The 23,471-nt window shown below is 39.7% G+C and overlaps 1 protein-coding gene across 8 annotated transcripts in view; it reads left to right on the forward strand.

The window, feature by feature from the left end:
• FMN1 (formin 1) overlaps positions 1-23,471 on the forward strand; it is a 405,806-nt gene that overhangs the window by 162,610 nt on the left and 219,725 nt on the right. For all 8 annotated transcript variants that reach the window (XM_054700225.1, XM_054700237.1, XM_054700239.1 and 5 more), the window contains one exon: positions 3,830-3,891. In XM_054700225.1, coding sequence (XP_054556200.1) covers positions 3,830-3,891 — 62 coding nt within the window. The remainder of the gene's footprint in view (positions 1-3,829; positions 3,892-23,471) is intronic.

Here is a 23,471-nt window from a genome sequence, read left to right on the forward strand (position 1 = left end):
CCCCAAGCTAGAAGGGGAGGTAGAAATGAATGACTATTAACTGAACAGTGCTCCAACTTCCACACCTACATATAAAATAATTTAACTAAACCAAATTCATTGAAGAAAATGAAGTCGGGGGGGGAGGGGAAAAAAAAAGAAAATGAAGTCTTACTATGTTACTGATGAAGTATAAGTGCTGAAAACTTCTTAAATCTTTCCAAGATGCACACTCTGAGAAAATTTTTAAAGTTAGAAATATGTGCTGTTCACTTTCTTATACCCACCTCGTAGTTCAATGCCTAAGTTATAGAGATCCTAAACACAGGAATCCAAGACCTGCCTAGCCTGGTGAGAAGCTGGTGAAGAGCTGGGATTTTCCACATTGCTTATTAATTACTGGCATCTTCATATACCTCCTGAGGAAATTATAAATATTCTTGAGCAAGGAGATGTATTGAAAGTTATTAATCCCTAAATTCATGGATTTCTCCCAACAGTTGTCCAATGTTGAATTTTCCTGTTATGGAAACTAATCATCTCTATCCTGTGCACAGATAGAACCACATAATAGGTAGAGTCATTGATTATTCGTGTAACTTCTACATGATTTCATCTCTTTTGAAGAGGCAAGATGGACCCTCTACCAAAACTTTGACTCAGCTGCAAAATCATTTTCACACAAACATGCACACACACACATGAGTGTATGAAAAGGTTTATTTACAAGCATAATGATACTTTCGGGGAGAGCAAAGCGGACCCCTCAAGCTGGCTGAGAATATCTTCAGAGGGGAAAGGTTTGGAAATTTATAATGTTTAGAGAGAAGGGCTGGATTTAGAATTCCCCATTATGCACAGTGGCTGGTGAGGGTCATATTTCCTGCTAATGTCAAGGGTTTTCTAATTAGATTCTGGAGATGTGGGATATGAGGGAAGAAGGAGAGGTGAGGCTTAAAGCAGTCAGCAGACAAACATAAAATATTGGAGGTAGAATCCTGCTTATAGTTTTCCTATCATGTATGTGATGAATGTGTTGTATTGACACTGTTGGGGCGGTCCTACCTCTTGCTGGTGATTTTGACCCAATTCATCCCCCTTCCCCCTCGCCCCAACTTCCCTGGCTTTGAATATTCCTTTAGTTTCTGACACACAGCAAGACAACTTTGCCTTTTCCAAACAGTAGTTACTGTGAACTGCATTGTTTACAGACATCTGGCAAGGAAACCACATAGAGGACCTGCTGTGTACCAAGACCTGGCTGCACACTTTGTGTTCATATCTTAATGAATTAAAGAGCTCAGGTTTGATTTTATTCTTAGGTCTTAAAGCAAATTGTGATTCTGCCATCTATGACCAGCTCCATTTTCATTAATGTTAGAGGTAGTTGGGGAAAGTTTCTGCATTCCTTTATGAATGAGTTTGAGTTTGTATTCATCTGTCAGTAATTAGCATGTTTTGCCAAATGTCCTATCTTAGGGACCAATTCCTTGATTCTAAGCATATCAATTTGGAGCATAAATACTACCTTTAGTATTTTTTAAAATTTATTGTTGAAACAAAATTATTTTGTCTTTGCTTAAACAAACACTGTCTCAAAACAGTGGTTCTCAAATGTTAGCATGCATCATAATCAATTGGAGGGCAAGATAAAGGACGTAGAAGCATAAGTCTGAAAAATTAGCATTTCAAAGATGTTTCAGATGATGTCAGTTCAGGGAGCAAACTCAGACCACTGTCTTATAATAGTAATACTCATGAAATCTTGAATTTTTTGTGCTATTTTGATTTTCTTCCTAATGTCTATCAATGCATACTGAGAGGTACGTTCTGTAATATGTTTGTAACAGTGCAAAGCGAAGTCCGTGCCGGTCACAGGTGGTACAAATGAGAATCCTTGGGTGGGAATAGAGCCGTGGTTGTCATTCACCTGGGAAATCAGAAAAGTTCTAATTCCCCAACCGTGTGCATAATCCATTCCTTCCAGTGGTGTGGGGGTGCATGCATATATGCACACACACCAGTATGCAGTGGGAAGGGGCTGGGCTACATGTGTGAGAGTATAAATGAAAACCAGGTTTAACCACAAATTGCAGACTACAACAGAAATCCCTATAGGGAGGTTGGATGAGTCATAATCATTAACTTGATGGTACTAAGCATTATAACCCACGGTGTTCATGTTGACCACAGGTTCATCAGACCTCCTTGTGATTGAAAACACCCCATTTCGCTTTAAAAGAAAGAAATTTTTTGTAAGTTGACAAAATTTATAAAGCCAGCAGCTTTTAAGTTCCTAGGCATTTGAGATTTGGTTATACCGGATGCTTAGTCAACAATAAGAACAGTAACATACAAACAGAAAACAAGCAAACAAACTCTGCAGATAGTACGGGCTCTTTGGGCTTGCTTGACATCACTGGGTCTTGCTAACTCGTGGGTTGGGGATAGTCGTTCAACCAACCGGTGCACCTCAGTTTCTCCTTTGATAGGATATGTGGTGTCAGGATGGCATGAGGGATTCTGTGTGGGGTTCTTAGAACAGTTCCTGAGACGTAGCCCTGAATAATGTTACCTGTACCAGTACATCGAGAGAAGCTCCTATCCGTGATGACCTGTACTATGGCCCCTGTGCTAGTGAGTTGGTCACTAGGCTCAGGGAAAAGGTGGTGCCTGGAAGTGGCTTGATTCCAGGTATGGTTTGGGTGTCCCTCCCACAGAGCTCATTGCTGAATTCCCAGCGCAGGGCAAGCGCATTCCCCATCAGAGCAGCCCTGTGGCTGGTCATAATTACTGATAGCAACACTCCTCTCCTTTTAAGGCTATACCAAAGAGTTCCCTCATCCACTTTGATTTGAAACCTAAACTTCCATGCCTGATTTCTGAAATCCACTTGCAGAAATAATATGCCCTTTCACAGATTTTTGAATGATATCTGGCTGCTTTCTTACTTATACCTACCACCCCAAATACATTTGTAAAATAAAAAATAGTTTATGACACAAAAATGATTTCTCAATGCATTTTGCTTTGTGGATTGCTGCAGCCTGTAGAGTTCTGTGACCCCTCTCCTCCTCCCCCTCACACACACACACACACACACACACACTCATGCTTAACTGTTCTGCAGAAAATAAAGCTCTGACTGCTTCATACTTAGGCAGTAGGATGGTCATTTCAGTGGTTGGCTGCAGTTCCTGTGTACGCTTGGGACTTACTGTTGGAATAAACATTATTAGACTCAGACTAAAATTGGACCAGAAATTTATTTTTGTCCTTTTCAACCTTAACTCACCTTAGATTGTCTCATACAAATGACAAATGGTCTTCACTTTCTGAAGTGATCTCAAGATTAAAATCAGCCCTAGGTGCCTGCATTCAAATGGAGATTTTTTTTTTTTTTTTTGGAAGCAGAGTTAAAAATAGAGTTCTGTGATCTCACATAGAAAGTTTTCTTTGATTTCCTGTGTGACTGCTCTTAACACATCTGTATTTGTTCTCTGTGGGGCGTTAGCTTCCAACTCCTCCCTAAAGACAAAGCGCCTGGCCCACTCTTTATCAGTAACACTCATCATGCTTTTTTGTTTGTTTAACCCTATCCTATGTGCTTCATTTGGGGCTTCCCATAATTTAGGGTTTGCTAAATGGAAGGAAATCTCCCTTCTATCCTGAGCTGCTTATCCTAACATGCCCCATTTTCAACCTCTCTTGGCAGGTTCATGTCAAACTGGCATTTATTTACTAGTTGACTCCTAGGAGAGCCTCCGGATTCTGGGAGGTGCTCACTTGAATTTTGTGCATAATTTTTGTACTTCTTTGTAATCAGATTTTTTGTGTGTGATTTTTACAGAATACCAAGCTGCTATCTTACACTTGAAGAGGGAGCACAAAGAAGAAATTGAAAACCTGCAGGTATATTTCTTTAACTCCACTGAACTGGCTATGTGTGAGATTAACACTTTGTTTTCTCATGTACACGTAAATAGTCCTCTTTTCTTGAGGCCTACTCACATGGCTTTGGCTGCTTGCTCCTGCCATAGAGCACTGCTTTTATGTGGGGAAAGAAATCCTTTGACTCCATTGTTGATAGAAGTGAATTCCTATTTTAAAAAAATAACACAACTACATTTGATTGGGGAAATGATTTGAATGGAGAAATGATGGTTTTAGTTGCAGGGTGGACAAGAACATAGAGTATCTGAATTTTTGTTGTTTATAAAATTATTTAAAAAGTCATTTTTCCTATGCAGTGTGTAGATGATTTTGTGTAGCTCCCACTGCATGTTCTCGTCTGTGTCTCTGCACATCCCTGCAATATGAGGTCATACAGATTGAGGCACTTATGGAAGGGGCCCTTGGAGGAGGATGAGCATTCCATTCCATATTCCCAGGGGGTTCTTGGAAAGGATTGAATTGGTCTTCCTTTGTGAAACTCAGAAAAACCAAGGGATCGTTTCCTGCTTCCCACTATCTGATTGTCATTCTCTTATGTTTGCTCTTTGCTTGCAGTGCCTGTTATAGGAGTGTCTGACTCAATTTCAAAGAACTAAATATTGAATCAGGCACTGATTCTAGTCTCCTGATGCCTGGGTTGATCCTATTGCCTAAAGGGATGACAATAGCAACGTTTAAATAAAACCTGTTGCTTATTTCCTGCTAACTCATTTCTTGCTAATTTAATGAATTGTGCACTGAATGCTCTTCTTGTCATTCAATATGTGACCATGGGCTTTTAAAATGGGCAAAAATGAAAAATGATGTAAAAAATATGTAAAATAAAAAAAATAATTAAAAGAAAATACAAAAAAACAAAGAAAAAAAATTAACCTAACAGTGTAGTAGACTATACATGAAGCCATTGCAAGTAGCAAAACGATCACTAACTAAGTCGCATGCGTATAAATTCGAGCATCCCCATCCATCTCAGTTTAAGGGGAGATTAAACTAAGTTCGTCTGAGGTGGGAACGTGGCCATTTCACAAAGAAACTAAAAAGTGGAAAAGTACTGTTAGGGGGAAATGATGTCTGTGAAAGGGGGGAATTGTTAGGGGGAAAGGATGTCCTGAGCTAATCCCATATAGGCTTTGTGGACTCCACCCCCACTCTAGACTAAAGCCATCAAGACATTGGGAAAGATAAATCCCATCACCACCAAAGGGAGGGTGGCTGGGACCTGAGGGTGGAGTTGGGCAGCCAGGTTGGATATAAAAACCAAACACGTGGGCCTTGGGGTGGCTCGCTATCACTTGCTTCCTGGCTTCACGGCTCCTGGCTTGTGGCCAGCTCTCAGAGTGCCATTTGGGATTCCTGATCGGGCGGATCGGGTAGGACTCACTTAAAACTTTATCTCCCACTTTCCTCCCTGAGCTGTACATTTCCTCATTTCCCCTTCCCTTGTAAATAAACCTTTTATTAACCTTTCACGTGTGCCTGTAGTAGAGCATTGATAAGTCTTTTTAAGCGCACGGGTGAGGACCCACTGTCAGGCACCCCATTTTTATCGGGGCTGCCCTATAACAGTTCCTCTGTCTCCTAGGAGAGAAGAGAGGTGGAGGCTCTTATCTCCTTCACTGCAAAATACTCTACAGAGACTTCTCTTTCTTTTCTTTGTTCTGGTGTAGACAAGAGTTCCAGCTCTCTCAGAGGAGCTGCAGTGGGGATTAATTTAAGAAGCACATTGCTAAAGTGGACAGGTACAGAAGCGATTCTGTCAGTGGAAGTTCAGTGTGCCAGCTCAGCTTTGTTAATACTAATTTTTTCCAAGTTGTAGACCACCTCTGCAAGCACGTTGACAGCTCACTTGACTGTAAAAATAGGAGCTTCCAACTTTTGAGATTTTTTTTTGTGCTGCGTTTTGTTCTGCACCTAGTACATATATTATCCTGGGTCATCGGCCACAGAAGTCCTAAGACCTTACATCTCAAATAAAAGGTTGGAAATGGGAAATTGAAGAATAAATGGAAGGTTATCTCCATTTAAAATACGGGTTAGACCCAACGTGTAAGTAGCAATAGTAAAAAAGTAAAAAATATTCTTAACTAGACCATATTTTTTTTTTAACTTTAAATATCCCTAGAAGAGTTGTCTGATTTTTGTATGCTATTAGAAAGCTTAAATTTTTTTAACCCATTTATGAAGTACACCTAGTTGTTATTACCCCAAGGCCATAAAGCTTTACTGCCCTCAGGGAGGGGACAGTGTATCCGATTTATACAGTTGACTGTAGTTTGAAAAGATTCCAGCAGGCACAGACTTGTCAACTCTGAACAGAAAACTAGCAACTCTCATACCTGACCTGGCTTAGCGAAGCATGTTGTTGGTGAACACAGCATTTAAAAGACTGAATAGAATAAACATTTTTAGACTTAGGTGTTTTTATGTAAAAGCATAAATTATGGATTTATTTTTAATTAAATTAAATGAAGATTTAATTAAAAATTTCAATTAAATAAATTAAAATCTATAATTATGGATTTATATTTAAGTATAATTTATAGATTTCTAGCTTCTTAAGAAAAAAAGAAATTGGATAATCCAGCAATAGTGGGATTATTTTCCTGCAGGACTTCAACCTGCTGGTGTTAATTGACAAATGTTTGCTTCGACTGGACCATGTGTTCCAGCATGCCACTGTCCCAAGTCTGGGTCATTTTTCATGCATAGCCCCTCTAAGTTTTAATGTAACCCCTGTTCACCTGGAGATGTAGAAAATAATTGGATTGGCAGCAATACCAACCAAACAAAAGAGAAGCAGTTTGTAAAACAGGTAGTAACCTAACCTGGCTAGGCTTGTGGGCACTCACTGAATATCATCTCTAACTGTTTTATTCCACAAAGTAACATAGTCAGATCTGTTGTCACAGGACCAGTGGGAGATAATGGGTGGGGAGCTGAGTTTTGGTGTTTGTTTCTTTATGTGTGGTTTCCCTTGGCAGCCTTTTGTGCCTATTCAATTTTCTTTATCTGCTTATAGGTGATAAAAAATGGTACAAAATGTTTCATTGTATAGATGATCTTTTGCCTGACTGTAGTCAGAGAATTGGGTGTAATATTATTTCATGCATGATGAAAATATGAAAGAACTTAGGTTTTTGAGTCAGAATATGTGGTTTGTCTCCCTGCACTGCGATATTGGGAAATTAATTGCCTTTTCTGAAACTTAGAAATCATTTGGCTCAGGACTTCTTCAGTAATCTTTGTTAAAATAAGAGGGATTCCATACTTACGGTATATAGAAAAATGATTCATCCTGTCACTATGTATAAGAAATTTATTTCATGGGGGGGATGTTTTCAAGAAGGTTAAAGAAATGCCATAATTCAATAAATAGACAACCTTTAAATTCCGCTTTCTGTTCTGTTTTTTTGACTATGGATTTGTAGGAATGTCACTTACTTGTTCAGTTTCCCCACCAGCAACTGGAAACTTTACCATATGAAACTATGTGATTGGAGGTTGGCATTTTAGACCAGAGTCCCCAGGCTGGTGAGTGGGGGAGCATGGAGTGTTTCATTTCATTCATATACTGCAGCAGCTAACATTTGTTGAACTCTGCACTACAGAAAGGGCTTAGGGTTGGACCAAGCACCAGACATTCAAAGTGTGTCACAACTTACAGATCAAGAGCAAAGATTTTTCGATGACTTGAGTGGATCAATTCCTAGTGCCTTATGTTTGTATGCTTTCTCCACAAACTCCAAGCACTTGGTTGCCTTTTCTGTTCAAATCTCCAGTAGGAGAGGGGTGACTGGTGAAACATTTTCCACAAATTCACTATTTTTTGTGACTTAAAATGTAGTCACGATAAAATCCTTTAATTTTGTTTAAGTGTACCCTTTGTTTAGCAAACTCTACCCTGAGAATTTGCGAACACCCCATGATCCTCGGCATTATATGGCTCATTTTACATTTTGGGGTAGTTCTGTGTTACTAACTTCATTTCTCAAAAGCATCTAAGCTTTTCAGGGTCTCATATATTTGAGAAAATATTGCCTGTGTTAGCTGTTGCACAAGTTCAGACTTGTGTAGAAATGTAGTTGAGACCTCCTCTTCTATAGCGTATGTTAAAATTAATTAATTCTACCAAAAAAATAAAGTTGCCTTTTGAGTCTTCTTAGGAGCAATTTGGAAATCTCATGTCAGAGCGGTGGTACAAAATGTTTCACTATAGAGCTGATCTTTTGCATGATCACAGTCAGAATTGGGGGTGATATTATTTCATGCATGATTAGAATGTGAAAGAACTCAGGTTTTTTGAGTTAGGATGTGGTTCATCTCCTTGCACTGTGATATTGGAAAATTAATTGACTTCTCTGGACCTTCGCATTCTCAGTTTCAGCATCTTCATACAGATGATGGTGCCTCCCTTCTAGGACCGTTTAATATGATGAACCAGGGCTCAGCACATGCTCAGCTGGTGATGTTTCTCTTTCCCTCGCTCCACAAATCTTGTGATTAAGGTAGAGGGTCCTCAGAAACTTTTGGTCAAATATTTCTTAGAGGGAGTGAACTTACTCTTCGAGGGTGACTTTTTCATCGTCTCCTAACTGTTCTTCTGCCTCTGTGCTCTATATCTGGCAGATCTAACCCACACCTTCCTGATGTTCATTCTACTGAGCGATGAGTCTCTGAAAAGCTCCTTCATGACCGAGATTTCATGGTCAAATACATTTGAGAAATACTAATTGCCCAATTAGAGCTTTACCATGTATAGAGAAGAAGTATAAAAGATAAAATATATAACTTGCTTCCAACATTATTCCCTCCCCCCAGACCCCCCAGGAGCTGATTTTTGGAAAACTGCTGTATGGTGATTCACATAATCTCAGTGTAATCCACTTCCTGAGTTCAAGTTAAATTCTTTGAATGATTCCATTACCCTTTTCATGCTACCAAGGACCAGTTTATTAATGTGCTGATTGTAGGCATCTTGGGAGAAGTAGTGTTTTTTTCTGTCTTCTTAAAAGTAACTGGCAAAGTGTTTGGTACATAAATGATGCATAATTACTTATGGTTGTAAAATAACAGGACCTAGCTTTTTATCAGATCCCTGCTAAGTGCCAACCTCTGTTTCAGATATTTAACCTTAGTAAATGTAGAAATACAAACAAGGTAATAGAGCACCTTCATTGTACAGATGATAAAATAAGAGGTTCTCAGAGACTGATTTGTCAGATGTCTTAGACTAGTTAAATGGGGGAATTTGAATTAGAATCCACCTGAATCTGTATCACATTAAGGCTGTGTGCTCTCCATTAATCAGTACAGCATTAGAGCAAAGATCAGAAAGTCTGAATTCTGGCCTTAGGCTTGGCACAATGAACAATGTGACCTCCCGGCAATGATTTGAGCTCAGCCCCTTAATTTCTAAAATGAGGGACCAGGCCCTACCATCTCCATTCACACCTTTGAATTTTATGAATGGTCCTACCATACTACAAAAAGAAAAGAAGTTCTATTTATTTAGCAAATCGTGCTTTCAGCCTTAAGACTGTCTTAAGTCAGGATCTCTAAATCCCTGTTCTTTATACACTCTGACCTTTTGATCTTTTAAATTTTTTTCAAGATTCTCCTTTCCTAGCAAGGGGAGTCTGTCCCTTATTGTCCTTTGTTCTGTGGAACAATGTGGACACATTTGCAGTAATTCTGGGAATGGAGCACCTAGCCATTTTGTGATTTTGTAGATGCCCGAGTCAGTGAAGGTCTGCATCTGTTAGAATGGTAAATAAAACTTGTGTCAGGGGCCCAGTTCTTCTTTATGACAAGAGGGAAGCCTCGGGGTGGGGTGGGTAGGACATCTTTGACACTCTACTTCCTCAATTTTGAAAGATGAAAAAAAAAATGGCTTGTCTGGCTTTTGAGGAACCCTGGGTCATTTAAGAATATCATTTAAGGCTATCATTTTAAGCACTTTGAAAGTAGGACCCATGGAAGTGACAGATTGTTTTATCTCCTTTTTACTAATGTTCTTTGGGTTGTGGGATAGAAGAAAAAGAACTAGCCAAGTGACATTTCCTTTACGGGAAACTTTTTCCTTTGTCCCATTCATCACATACATAACCCTTAACTGAGGGGAAATTTAACGAGCGATGGCCTCTGGCAGGACCCCGCTCATTGTGCAATGCAGTCACATTCTAGTACAGTAACTCCCACTGTGAAATGATTCAAGGGTAGATGCCAAAGTGGAAATTGACTTACGTTATACCTTGTCCCCCAGAGAACCAATTGGTATGTTGGCCTCTAGTAAGAGAAATTTGTGGACTTCCTTACTTTTCCATCTCCAACCTACCCACTGGTCCATTTCTAATAGTTTGCACATTGTTATTGAAACAAAATTGAATACAAACTACTCTTGAGCTGATACAGCTAAATTTCTAAAAGATGCATAAATCCTGAACCATTTTCCATTATGTCCTTCAATATCAACACATTTAAATCTATTAATTCCTGGAGAATACCTCAAGGGAAAAGGAAGTGATTTGTAGATCAATAAGCAACTTTCACAATTATGAAATATGATGATTTCATTAAACCCTTACGGTATTCCCCTAAATGCTGATATTAGTATAATTCATTACTGAGACGCCAAAAAGGAAGAAAAAAAATTTAATGTTGAGAAATATTTTAAGTCATTGTTTCACTGTGGATATGTAACACAGTGTTATGAGTTTGGTAGATTTGCTTGTCTGTTGGCTTTCAGATGTCTCTTAGGTCATTGGCTACCCACAAGCCTGCCGATTTATTTGGAGCCAAATTTTGATGGGAAACACAAGCAATTTTAATTCCCCCAGTTGGTCAGGAGTATTCCAGGAGTCCTTTCTCTGAGCTTTCAGGATGCTATAATTCAGATACTATGTCAAGTTGATCAACATAAACAAGCAAAAGAGCCTTGCTATAATATAAGGGGAAATGTGCAAAAGTGATAGAAGGAAGCTGATTCAAGAATGAAGGATATCCACCGTACTCATTTGTGTCATGGAGACAGCACTGGTTTCGTACATACCTCCTTCCTGTACCACCAGCTCCCATCATCCCTACTGAACCTTAAATTCTCAACATGAGTCACTTGTGTAGGATCAAACAGCTTCTTTTTCTTTAGTAGTTTTTGACTTTAGGCAATAAGGCTAATGTTGAAACAGGTGACTTTGAATGCTAGCCTCTGCTGTTTTGACTCCTGCTGAAACAGGAGGAAGTGACTCATGTTAGAGCCTATGAGGATTGCTTCCTTCTCTCCAGACTCATCCTGCCTTGTTCAATAATTCTGTGAGTTTTGTACAATCCTGTTTCATAGGGTGAATAATAGGTTTTTGAGCTACAAAGTAAGAATAGATGGTTTAAGTTTCCTTCCGACTCTGATTCTTTTTCTGCACCTGGGAGAGAAAGTGTCTGGCCCAGATCATTCAAACAGCCTCTGAGGTCCCCTTGACCCACATCGCCTGCAACAGTGCTGGGCAACTAGCAGAAATAATGAATAGTTGTTGATTGATATGATCGGACGTTGCTGGAAATTCTTTCATGACTGACAGTATTTTTTGGAGGTGATATGAGGAGAGCCACAGAGTTCTTAAATTGGTGACACCATCAAACACAAACCGGAGAGTTCTGTTAGGTCAACACAGTGTCATCTAAAATGTTATTTCACTTCCCGTTTTCAAAGATGGCAATTAATTGGGCACAGCACTTCCGCACATTTCCCCTTTTATGATAGCAGGGCTCTTTTGCTTGTTTATGTCGATCCTCTGGCCCTTGTAGACATCTGAGCTAGTGAAAGGCTGAGTAAGAATGTTCTTTCACTTTCCTCTGGAATCAGAGTATCAAGCAAAAGTTCCTTTTGTGGACATTTGTATCTCTTTCCTTTTTCCCCCCTCTTCCTTCTTCCATTTCTTTCCTTCCTCTTCCCTTCTCTTCCTTCCTCCAGTCCTTTCCTGAAATAACTCTGACTGAGATAAGAGGGCAACAGTGTTGGAACAGTAAGTGAAAGATGAGTTCTTAGAGTGAAAAATTGCTTGTGGTCTATGTTCTTTAGGAAGAGATAGGAAGAAACTGTTGATTTTAGAGTTTAAAGGCTGAGCACCTTCCCATTCCTGGCCAGAGCTGGTTATAATAGTGCTTATTGAATATTGAGTGCCAACGCTGTGTCGGGCACTGTGCTTGGTATTTCATAGACGTGACTTCTATTTTTTTTTTATAATAAATTTTATTTTTATATTCCCCATACAATTGCAACCCCCCCATTCTGACCCCAATCCCTCCCCTCCCGCCCCCACTCCCCAAAAAGTGTCTCTGGTTCATAGTTTTTTGTTGATTTTGATTTTCACTTTCTTATAGTTATTCATTTTCCTGGTCCCTTATTTAAGTTTTCTAGATTCCTGCTATGAGTGAGACCATCCGGTATTTTTCTTTTTCTTTTGGCTTATTTCGCTGAGCATGATCCCTTCCAGTGCCATCCATGTTGCTGCAAATTGCATGTGTTTATCTTTTTTGAATGCTGAGTAATATTCCATGGTATATATGTACCACATCTTCTGGATCCAGTCATCTATTTTTGGGCATTTGGGCTGTTTCCAAAGCTTACCTATTGTAAACAGTGCTGCTATAAACATAGGGGTGCAGGTGCTCTTTGGAATTGATGTTTCTGTGTCCTTTGGGTAAATACCTAGGAGTGGAATTGCTGGATCATATGGAAGCTCTATGTTTAGTAGGTCCAGAAATCTCCACACAGCTCTCCATAGTGGTTGGACCAGTTTGCACTCCCACCAACAGTGCAGGAGAGTTCCTTTTTCTCCACAACCTTGCCAACATTTGTTGTTGCTAGTTTTTTTAATATGTGCCATTCTCACTGGTGTAAGATGGTATCTCATGGTAGTTTTGATTTGCATTTCCCTGATTACAAGTGATGTTGAACATTTTTTCATATGCCTGTTGGCCATTTGCATTTCCTCTTCAGAGAAGTTTCTTTTTAGCTCTTCTGCCCATTTTTTGACTGGGTTATTTTCTTTGTTGTTGTTGAGTCTCATCAGCTCTTTGCAGATTTTTGTGATCAGTCCTTTATCATTAGTGTTGGGTGCAAAAATGTTCTCCCAGTCAGTGGGGTTTCTCTTTGTTTTTGTTATTGTCTCTTTTGCTGTGTACAGAAGCTCTTTAATTTGATGTAGTCCCAGCTGTTTATCTTTGCCTTCACTATCACTGCTTTGGGTGATGTATCTGTAAAGATGTCTTTGATGTGCAAATCACGTAGTGTTTCGCCTATATTTCCTTCTATATATTTTATGGTTTTAGGTCTTATGTCTAGTTCTTTAATCCATTTTGAGTTGATTTTTGTGTATGGTGTGAGGTAGTGGTCAAGCTTCATTCTTTTGCATGTAGCAACCCAGTTTTCCCAGCACCATTTATTGAACAAACTTTCTTTGCTCCAATGCATAGTCTTTGCTCCTTTGTCAAAGATTAGTTGACCATAAATCTGTGGGTTTATTTCTGGATTTTCTATTCGATTCCATTGGTCTGTCTGTTCTTGTTCCAATACCATGCAGTTTTGATGATTATGGCTTTGTAGTATAGTTTGAAGTCTGGGAGTGTGATGCCTCCATTCCCTTCTTTCTTTTTCAGGAGAGCTTTGGCAATTCGGGGTTTTTTGTGATTCCATATGAATTTCATCAATAATTGTTCTATTTCTTTGAAGAATGACATTGAAATTTTGATTGGAATAGCATTGAATCTGTATATTGCTTTTGGGAGGATGGCCATTTTAATAATGTTTATTCTTCCAATCCATGAGCAGGGGATGTCTTTCCATTTCTTTGTGTCTTCTTCTGTTTCTTTTAACAGTGTTTTATAGTTTTCTTTGTATAGGTCCTTTACCTCTTTTGTTAGATTTATTCCCAAGTATTTGATTTTTTTTGTTTCAATAATAAAAGGGATTTTTTTTTTGATTTCTTCTTCTTCAGATTTATTGTTTGTGTATAGGAAGGCTACTGACTTTTGTGTGTTGATTTTGTATCCTGCCACTTTACTGAACTGATTGATGAGTTGAATTAGTTTTTCCGTGGAGTTTTTGGGGTTCTCTATGTATATTATCATATCATCTGCAAATAGTGATAGTTTGACTTCTTCTTTTCCTATTTGGATTCCTTGGATGTCTTTCTCTTGTCTTATTGCTCTGGCTAGGACTTCCAGTATTATATTGAAAAGCAGTGGTGAGAGTGGGCATCCTTGTCTTGTTCCAGATCTTAATGGAATTGCTTTCAGCTTTTCACCATTGAGAGTGATACTGGCTGTTGGCTTCTCATAGATGGCCTTTATGATGTTGAGGTATGTTCCTTGTATCCCAAGAATTTCAAGGGCTTTTATCATGAATGGGTGTTGCACTTTGTCGAAAGCTTTCTCAGCATCTATTGATACTATCATATGGTTTTTATATTTCTTTTTGTTGATGTGTTGGATAACGTTGATTGATTTTCGGATGTTAAACCATCCTTGTGTCCCTGGAATGAATCCTACTTGGTCGTGGTGAATTATCTTATGGATACATTGTTGGATTCTGATAGCTAAAATTTTGTTGAGGATTTTTGCATCAGTGTTCATTAGGGAGATTGGCCTGTAGTTTTCCTTTTTTGTGTTGTCCTTATTCGGTTTTGGTATTAGTGTAATGTTGGCTTCATAGAACGTGTTTGGTATTGTCTCTTCCTTCTCAATTTTTTGGAAGAGTTTGTGAAGGATAGGCACCAATTCATCTCTGAATGTTTGGTAGAATTCGTTTGTAAATCCATCAGGTCCTGGGCTTTTGTTTTTGGGGAGGTTTTTGATTACCATTTCAATTTCGCTGCTTGTAATTGGTCTGTTTAGGTGTTCTATTTCTTCTTTATCTAGCTTTGGGTGATTGTAGAGTTGTAGGAATTTGTCCATCTCCTCTAGATTGTTGAACTTGTTTCCATACAACTCTTCATAGTAGTTACTGATTATTCTTTTTATTTCTGCTGTGTCCGTTGTGATTTCTCCTCTTTCATTTCTGATCCTGTTTATTTGTGCTTTCTCCCTTTTTTTCCTTTGTGAGCCTGGCTAGGGGTTTGTCTATTTTATTGATTTTTTCGAAGAACCAGCTCTTGGTTTCATTAATCTTTTGGATTGTTTTTTTAGTTTCAATTTCATTTATTTCTGCTTTGGTTTTTATTATTTCTTTTCTTCTACTGGTTTTGGGTTTTTTTTGTTGTTCTTTTTCTAGATCTTTGAGCTTCGAGATTAGGTTGTTTCTTTGAGTTTTTTCTTGTTTCTTGATGTGAGCTTCTATTGATATATATTTTCCTCTTATTACTGCTTTTGCTGCGTCCCATACATTTAGGATATTGGTGTCCTCCTTGTCATTCAATTCAAAGAATTTTTTAATTTCCTCTTTGATCTCCTCAAAGAGGTCTTCCAGTAGTGGAAGGTCTTCCAGTAGTGTGGTTTTTAGTCTCCATGAGGTAGGAAAGTTCCTTGCCTTCTTTTTATGGTTTATTTCTAGCTTGATGCCTTCATGGTCAGAAAAGATGGTTGGTATGATTTCAATCTTGGTGTATCTGTTGATGTTTGTCTTGTGCCCCAGTATGTGATCGATCCTGGAGAATGATCCGTGTGCGCTTGAGAAAATGTGTACTCCGTTTTTTGGGGGTTTAGTGTTCTATAGATGTCTGTTAAGCCCAAATGCTCTAGGTCCTTATTTAGAGCTTTAGTTTCTTTACTTATTTTTTGTCTTGTTGATCTATCCATTGTTGATAGTGGTGTGTTGAAGTCTCCCACTACGTGTGTGTTTTCTCTGATGTCTGGTTTCAGAGATGACAACAGTTGTCTGATATATTTTGGTGCTTCTTCGTTTGGTGAGTATATGTTAATTAGTGTTATTTCTTCTTGAAGTATTGTCCCTTTGATCATAATGTAGTGACCGTTGGGATCCCTTTTTATTTTTTTGAGTTTGAAATCTGTTTTATCTGATATAAGTATAGCTGTTCCTGCTTTCTTTTTTGGTCCATTTGCTTGTAGGATTGTTTTCCATCCTTTAACTTTGAGTCTATTTTTATCTTTTGTAGCTAAATGTGTTTCCTGGAGACAGCAAAAGGTTGGGTTTTGTTTCTTAATCCAGGCTGCAACTCTGTGTCTTTTTATTGAAGAGTTTAGTCCATTTACATTTAGGGTTAATATTGATATGTTAGCATCTGTATTTGCCATTGTGTTTGTCTTTCCTTTGATTTTATTTATTCTTTTAATATCTTTTTTTTTTCCTTGCCTTCTTTCGTTGTTATTCGTCCCTCTGAGGTTCTGGCTTTAGGATTCCTTGTAGTATTTTTTGGAGTGGGGGTTTATTGGTAATGAAGTTTCATAGTTTCTGTTTGTCTGGGAAGGTCCTTATTCTTTCTTCATAGAGGAAGGAAAGCTTTGCGGGATAGAGTATTCTTGGTTGACCTCTCTTTTCTTGGAGTCTGTTGACTATGTCCTTCTACTCTTTCCTTGCCCGTAGTGTTTCTTCAGGGAAGTCTGATGTCAGCCTGATTGGTTTTCCTTTGAATGTTATTTGTTTCTTCCCTCTTGTCAGCTTCATTATTTTTTCCTTGTCCTGGATTCTTGGGAGCTTCACTATTATGTGTCCTGCTGTATTTTTCCTTTCGTCATGGAAGTTTGGTGTTCTTCTTGCTTCTTGTATATCAATTTTCAGCTCCTTCTTCACATTTGGGAAGTTCTCTTCAATTATCTCCTGGAATATTTTCTCTGTTCCTACATCTCTCTCCTCTCCTTCTGGGATTCTTATAACTCTTATATTTCCTTTCCTCAAGGAGTCAGATAGTTCCCGAAGTCTTTCTTTGTTCTTTTTCCTTCGTACTTCTCTTTCCTTTTCTGTTTTGGTTCTTTTTATTTCTGTGTCTTCAAGAGAACTTATTCGTTCTTCCATTTCATCTATTCTGCTTTCATTGCTTTTCCCAGAATTCTTTAGTTCTTCCATTAATTCTTTGATCTCGTGCATTTCTTTTACTTCCCTCTTTAGGGACTCAATTTCATTCTTCTGATCGTTGATTATTTTTCCCTTATCATTGTTTTCCTTTATGAGTTCTGTCATTTTTTTAATCATGGCAATTTTAAATTCTCTTTCTGGAAGGCTCAGAAGTTCTTCCAAGTTACTGTCGTTGCAATCTGGGGGCTGGTTTTCTTTTTGTGGTGTGCTTCTTCCCTGAGGAGTTGCTATGTTGCGTGTGGTTCTTCTACTCCCTACTGTCTGTTTTCTAATTTGCCGTATGCATTGGGACACTGTGTTGCTGGGACTGGCCGGCATCTTGGGTGACTTCTCTGGCTCCTCCAGGAGCCATCTGTCAGTTTCAAGCGGTCTTTACTGAAGAAAGGTCCCTGTTCTAAAATGCCGATGTGGGGACACACTCCCCTGTGCTCCTGGTCTGCCCCGGCAGTGGGTTCCCTCTCCCCCTCTGGGCTTGGACTGCAGGCCAGAGGTGTTCTGGTGTGGGCGAACTTCCCTGGCTCACCTCTGGCTCCTGAGGGACCCTTCTGCAGGCAGTCTTTACTGAAGAAATGTCCCTGTTCTAAAATGGCGATGCGGGACACACTCCCTGCGTGTCCAGTCTCAGGCACACTCTTCTGCGCGCCTGGTCTGCCCTGGCTTTGGGTACTTGCTCCCCCTGTGGGCTCAGACTACTGGTCGGCAGGGGCCCGGCGTGGGCTACCTTCCCAGCTGGCCACTGGCTCCTCCATGAGCCTCTGCTGGTTTCAAGTCACTAGGTGGTGCCAGAGATCTCTCCTAGAGCCCTTGGGGAGCTGTTTTTTTTTTTTTTCTTCACCCCGTGGGACAGGAAACAGAGCGGGAATGGTAGGGTAAACCTCAACGGCTTTGGGGTGCTATGTCTGCCTTGTGCCCCACCATCGTGGAGAACCCACGCCCCGAATTTTGTGCCCCGGATCTCAGTTCCAAAGCCCTCAGGTCCAGGACGCGGGCTGTAGCCCAGTTCAGTGTCCACAGAATGGCGTCTTTTGCACCCTGCTCCCGTGCCTGGGTGCCTGGTTCCTGGATACTCAGTGAGGGACTTTCACCTCAGTGAGGGTCTTCACGCGCGTCTCCCTGCAAGCCTAGGTCGCAGGCGCGGGGACCTGGGCAGCCGCGATCCCAATGCGCGTTTGCTTTTCAACAGCGCTGCTTTTCGTGCTATCCCGATCCTGATCCGCGTTTGCTTTTCCAGCCCGCCGCTTTTCCGCTAGATCCCGATCAGCGTTTGCTTTTCCAGCACACTGCTTTTCCACGCAAGCTTACCGGGCGGCCAGGGGCTGTGTGCTGGTCCTGGCCTCCTCCTGGGGGGCGGGGTCTCTGTTTAATGGCGCCCGGAGCTCACCTCCTTGGCGAATCCTGCAGGGTTCTCCGCAGCTCCCGTTCACGGGGTGTGGTGGCTGCAATAGTTCCTTTCCACTCACAGTCCCGCTTGCTGCGTAGTTTGTTCTTGTTGGCCTTTTTGGTTTGTTGTTTTCCTCCTCTCTGCCGGTAGGAGAGTGCCGACTCTGTGGGTGGGGGAGGGGAGCAGGGTTCTGCGCTTCCCTCCCTTCTAGTCCTCTTTTATGGCCACTTTCTTCTTCGGGTAGTTTGCTGGCGTCATCCGTTTATCTTCCGTGTCCCAGTTCTCACTGGGACCTGCCGCTTTTCCTCCCTATTAACTTTTTTTAATGGGAGATCTTACTCACCACGTCTCCTCGCCGCCATGTTGCTCTGCCCTCTCCGACGTGACTTCTAATCAGCTGAGAAGTGAGGAGCTATCCTTGAGTCTGCCCAGGTAGCAAGATTTACTAACCAGGTCTGTCTGATTTCTAAATCTGTTCTGCTTCCATTGTCAACTCTAGTGGATGATATGCAGGGGTGAAAGGGTGAGGAAAAGGGGGGGGGAACTGATAATTAGAAAACCATTATACTAGAGAGATGGAATCAAATACTTCGGAAAAATGCTCTGTCATTGCTATATCTAATGTTTCAGAGAAGTTCCTTTTCAATTTTTGTTATGAAAGTGTGATGTTCTCATTTCCATCATTGTTTGTTAATGCAAATAGTGAGATCATTATGATTTTCTAAAAGAAACATCTGAATAAGTGAAACATCTGAAATTACAGCACAGATTTGGGTGGTCCTAAGTAAAATGTTGCATTGCAAAATTATTTTTGTTAAAATAATAAACTTATTAAAATACAATGTCATGCATGCAACTCTGCTATTTATAGTTCATCTTTTTAATTAGATGTTCAACTAATTGAACATCTGTCAGATGAGAGATGGGCTGGGGATAAAACATCACTTAACAATGATGATAATTGTAGCTAACATTTTTTGCATATTAATATGTGCCAGACCCTATACTTAGCACATCCTCTTGATTATTTTGTTTAATCCTCCTATTTTTTGTACTCAGAGGATTTATTGTTTAGTTAGGAAAACAAAGCTCATAACATAAAAACTAAATAACGTAGCAGCTTAAACTATGTGCCAGATGTTACCCAGAGATTAATGAAGGCAAAGGCCATGTGAGTTTTAGCACCTTAAATTATCATCTTCTAATGAAATTTGCCAATTTTAGACCTTCGATATCAAGTGGGAGACTTACCAAGTTCTCACACTGTTACTCCACTCTTCTCTCAAGTTTAGAGACCATCTTTATGACCATTACTTTGAACTCCTTATCAGATGAATCACTTGCCTTTTTTTCATTGAGGATTTTTTTATTTGGTTTTTAATCTTATTCTTTCATTTGCAACATATTCCTATTGTTGTTGTTGTTTTTGCTTGAATTTTTGTGTCAGTTTCTTAGAAGAAATAGCCACTTTTTCCTCTCTTAAAGGAGTGACCTCATGTAGAAGATGAACCTTATTATGTAAATTGGCCTATCTTGTAGTTGTCTCTCAATCCTTAGTGATTAGCCAAACAACCTACTTAATTTTTTTTATTTAAATATTTTATTTTAGGGCCTCCCCTGGTGGCGCAGCGGTTGAAAGCTGGGCTGCGAAGCTGCCTGCAGCCTCTGCAGTGCTGGTTCGATCCCTGGCCACCAGCAAGGGTCCCACATGGCGTGCAGACCTCTCCTGCCGCCCGCTGCTCCCCTCAGCAGTGTACTTCGGTCCTTCTGCCTGTTCTGCTCCCCGCTCTGGCTCTGGTGAATTTTCTTACCCTCTCCCGCTTCTGACTGTACCCAGTGCTTGTATAAATAAATAAATAAATAAATAAATAAATAAATAAATAAATAAATCTTTAAAAAAATATTTTATTTTATATAATACTTACACCTTTTTTCATCTTTGCACAATGTATGCATTTTCATTTTGGTTATATTCCCCATACAATTGCACCCCCCCTTATTTTGACTCTAGTTCTTCCTTTCCCCGCCCCTCCTAGCCCCTCCTCCAGTGTGTCTCTGGTTCATAGTTGTTTGTTGATTTTGAGTTTTACTTTGTATTGATTAGTCTTTTTCCTGGTCCCTTATTTAAGTTTTCTAGATTCCTGCTATGAGAGAGACCATCTGGTATTTTTCTTTTTCTTTCTGACTTATTTCGCTGAGCATGATCCCTTCCAGCTCCATCCATGTTGCTGCAAATTGCATGAGTTTATCTTTTTTGATTGCTGAGTAATATTCCACGGTGTATATGGACCACATCTTCTTGATCCAGTCATCTGTTTTTGGGCATTTGGGTTGTTTCCAAAGCTTAGCTATTGTAAACAGTGCTGCTGTAAACATAGGGGTGCAGGTGCTCTTTGGAATTAATGTTTCTGTGACCTTTGGGTAAAGACCTAGGAGTGGAATTGCTGGATCATATGGAAGATCTATGTTTAGTAGTTCAAGAAATCTCTACACAGCTCTCCATAGTGGTTGTTTATCTTTGCCTTCACTATCACTGCTTTGGGTGATGAGTCTGTAAAGATGTCTTTGATGTGCATGTCATGTAGTGTTTCACCTGTATTTTCCTCTATGTATTTTATGGTTTCAGGTCTTATGTCTAGTTCTTTAATCCATTTTGAGTTGGTTTTTGTGCATGGTATGAGGTAGTGGTCAAGCTTCATTCTTTTGCATGTAGCGACCACAACCTACTTTATTTTTAATGGCTCCCAGTAGTTGACCAGGACAATGTCCTGTCAGTGTCCCAAAGGTGAGGATATGAGTTAGCACCTAGAGTCAGACTGATCGGAAGCCAGGCCCTCAGGCAACAACTTTTATATTTTTATTTATTTTTTTAAGATTTATTTATTTTTGTATACAAGAACTGGTGTGTAGGTCAGAGGTGGGGAGTGAAAGGATTCACCAGAGACAGAGTCGGGAGCAAGACAGGAGAGGTCTGCTGCGCATATGTTGGTTAGCTCCCTGGCAGTGGACGAACTCAGGCCATAGGGGTGATAATGCTGAGACTTAACCCCTAGGCCATCAGGGAGGTCCTGAACACCTATATTTTTTTCATTGTCATAAATGAATGACAGTTTCTTTTACTGCCTCTGGATGCTGTTGTAGAGATCTCAGTAATACAATTCTGCCTATTTTGTTTTAATACTTAGCAAGGCATAACACCTATGTGCTGCAAATAGGCATAATGCACATAATTTAAAGTGTTAATTGAGAAAGTTATATTGCATACATGTGTAGGTTTGTATAACCTGGGTATTTTATAACTATTCTAGAAGCTATTCCCCAATCTTACCACTGGAGGTCAGCTTGAACCTTTTTCTCCTAATAAAGTTCCAGAGTAGATTTGAATCAGAGTTCTAGTTCAGGGCTTTGATTTAAACATGTCTAAAAAGTTGCCTTTAGTTTATTTCACAGAACAGCATGCACAAGTATCTATGCATACTCATAGGCACAATGCCAAATGTACTTATAAATGCAGTACATCATCTATCTATGGCTTTATGTATGCACACGCATACACACTCACAAGCACTATATGACAAAAATCCATCTAAACGCAATGCCTTTTGAAATTAATCATCTGTGTTTCATCTAAGAATGGAATTATAAAAAAATGTTAATTTATTCACTATATATTAACCACCTACTGGGCTGTCAGGCACTATGTTAGATACTGGAGGACAGGACAGACATGGTCCCCACTCTCTGGGAGCTTGTAGTCCCATCAAAGAGATAGATATTCATAATCTAACAAATACGAGTGCTGTGGAGCAAAAATACAATGTGAGATGCTATGGTAGAACATCATTTGGATTTGGGGAGTTAGGAAAGGATTCTCTTAAGAAGTATTTAAACAGAGGCCAGGGAGCTATAGGGGAGCTTGGCTTGTTTGAAAAGGCCTCTGGAGAGGCCAATGTGACTGGGCTGCAATGAGTGACAAATTGAAGAAAGGTGGGAATAAGCTCTGGAATAGCATCCCAAAATACTAAGTGCATTTTAAGTCTAAAATCAGATTGCATGTTTGTTTGTGTGTGTTTGTGGGTGTTTTGTATGTGTGTATATATGTAATAAGAGTTCTATTGACAGAATTTATTTCATGTGATGTACTCTGATTATTCAAGTCTTTTATTTTAAAAGTATTGGTGATAAAGTGTAACTTGATTTGCTATCCTACTAGTGAATCATGAACCACAGTTAGAACCACTGCAGTGAAGAAGGGCAGGAGGGCAGATTCTGGAAAGGCCTGGTAGGTCTGTAAGGTTTCCCGACTTTCATTCTCAGAATGAGATTCTCTTGCTAATTGTGAGAAGAGGAGCATGTCACATGAATGGTTAGAGATTTTCGGAAAAATCCTCTCTCTGCTGTTGTAGCAGTAGGCTATGGGGAGTCAGATGGAAATGGAAGTTCTGGGGTTCTGCGGGTAGGAGATGATAGTGGCTTGAACTAGAAGATGCATGAGAGAAAGAATTCAGGCTCTCTGACAATATACACTAACTTTTAACAACATTAGTGGCTGCTTCTGCTAAAATTGTCATTGTGGCCTCTCTCTAAAGGTTTGCACAGCATGATTCTCCCTTGGGTACTAGACTGCATACCTAGAACATTCATTCAGTATTTCTTGAATGAATGAATGAGTGAATGGGTAGGTGTTAACAATACAACACCCTTTGGAGTGTGAAATGGGCAAGTTCTTTGTGGTGTCCACATTTCTTTCCTTCTCCATAACGGAATACATACAATCCACCAGAACAATGACTTTTCTCTATCACTAGGTGACAATTTTAGTGTCTTTGGAAGAAGCTGTATGCTTCCATATAAGAGTTTTATTTAGTTTTTTTCTTCTAAATCTATGGCATGCATGATCCCAATCTGCTTTATATAGGTAAAATGCACATAATTAATTGAGAAAACAGAATAATCTTTTTCAAAATTTGATGGATAGAGTTTACAAATCAAATCATATGAAATGCTGAACATATGGGAGTGAACATGACCATACTGGATGATCATATGCTGAAATACTCACTGGGATCTCAAGCAAGGGACCGAGAGACCCAGCTGAAAATTTCCTGAGACAGTGCCTAGAGAACAGTGATGGAG

This window comes from Talpa occidentalis, unplaced genomic scaffold (genome assembly GCF_014898055.3).
Source record: "Talpa occidentalis isolate TD23 unplaced genomic scaffold, MPIMG_talOcc4v2.1 talOcc4.11, whole genome shotgun sequence".
In the NCBI taxonomy this organism is placed as follows: Eukaryota; Metazoa; Chordata; class Mammalia; order Eulipotyphla; family Talpidae; genus Talpa; species Talpa occidentalis.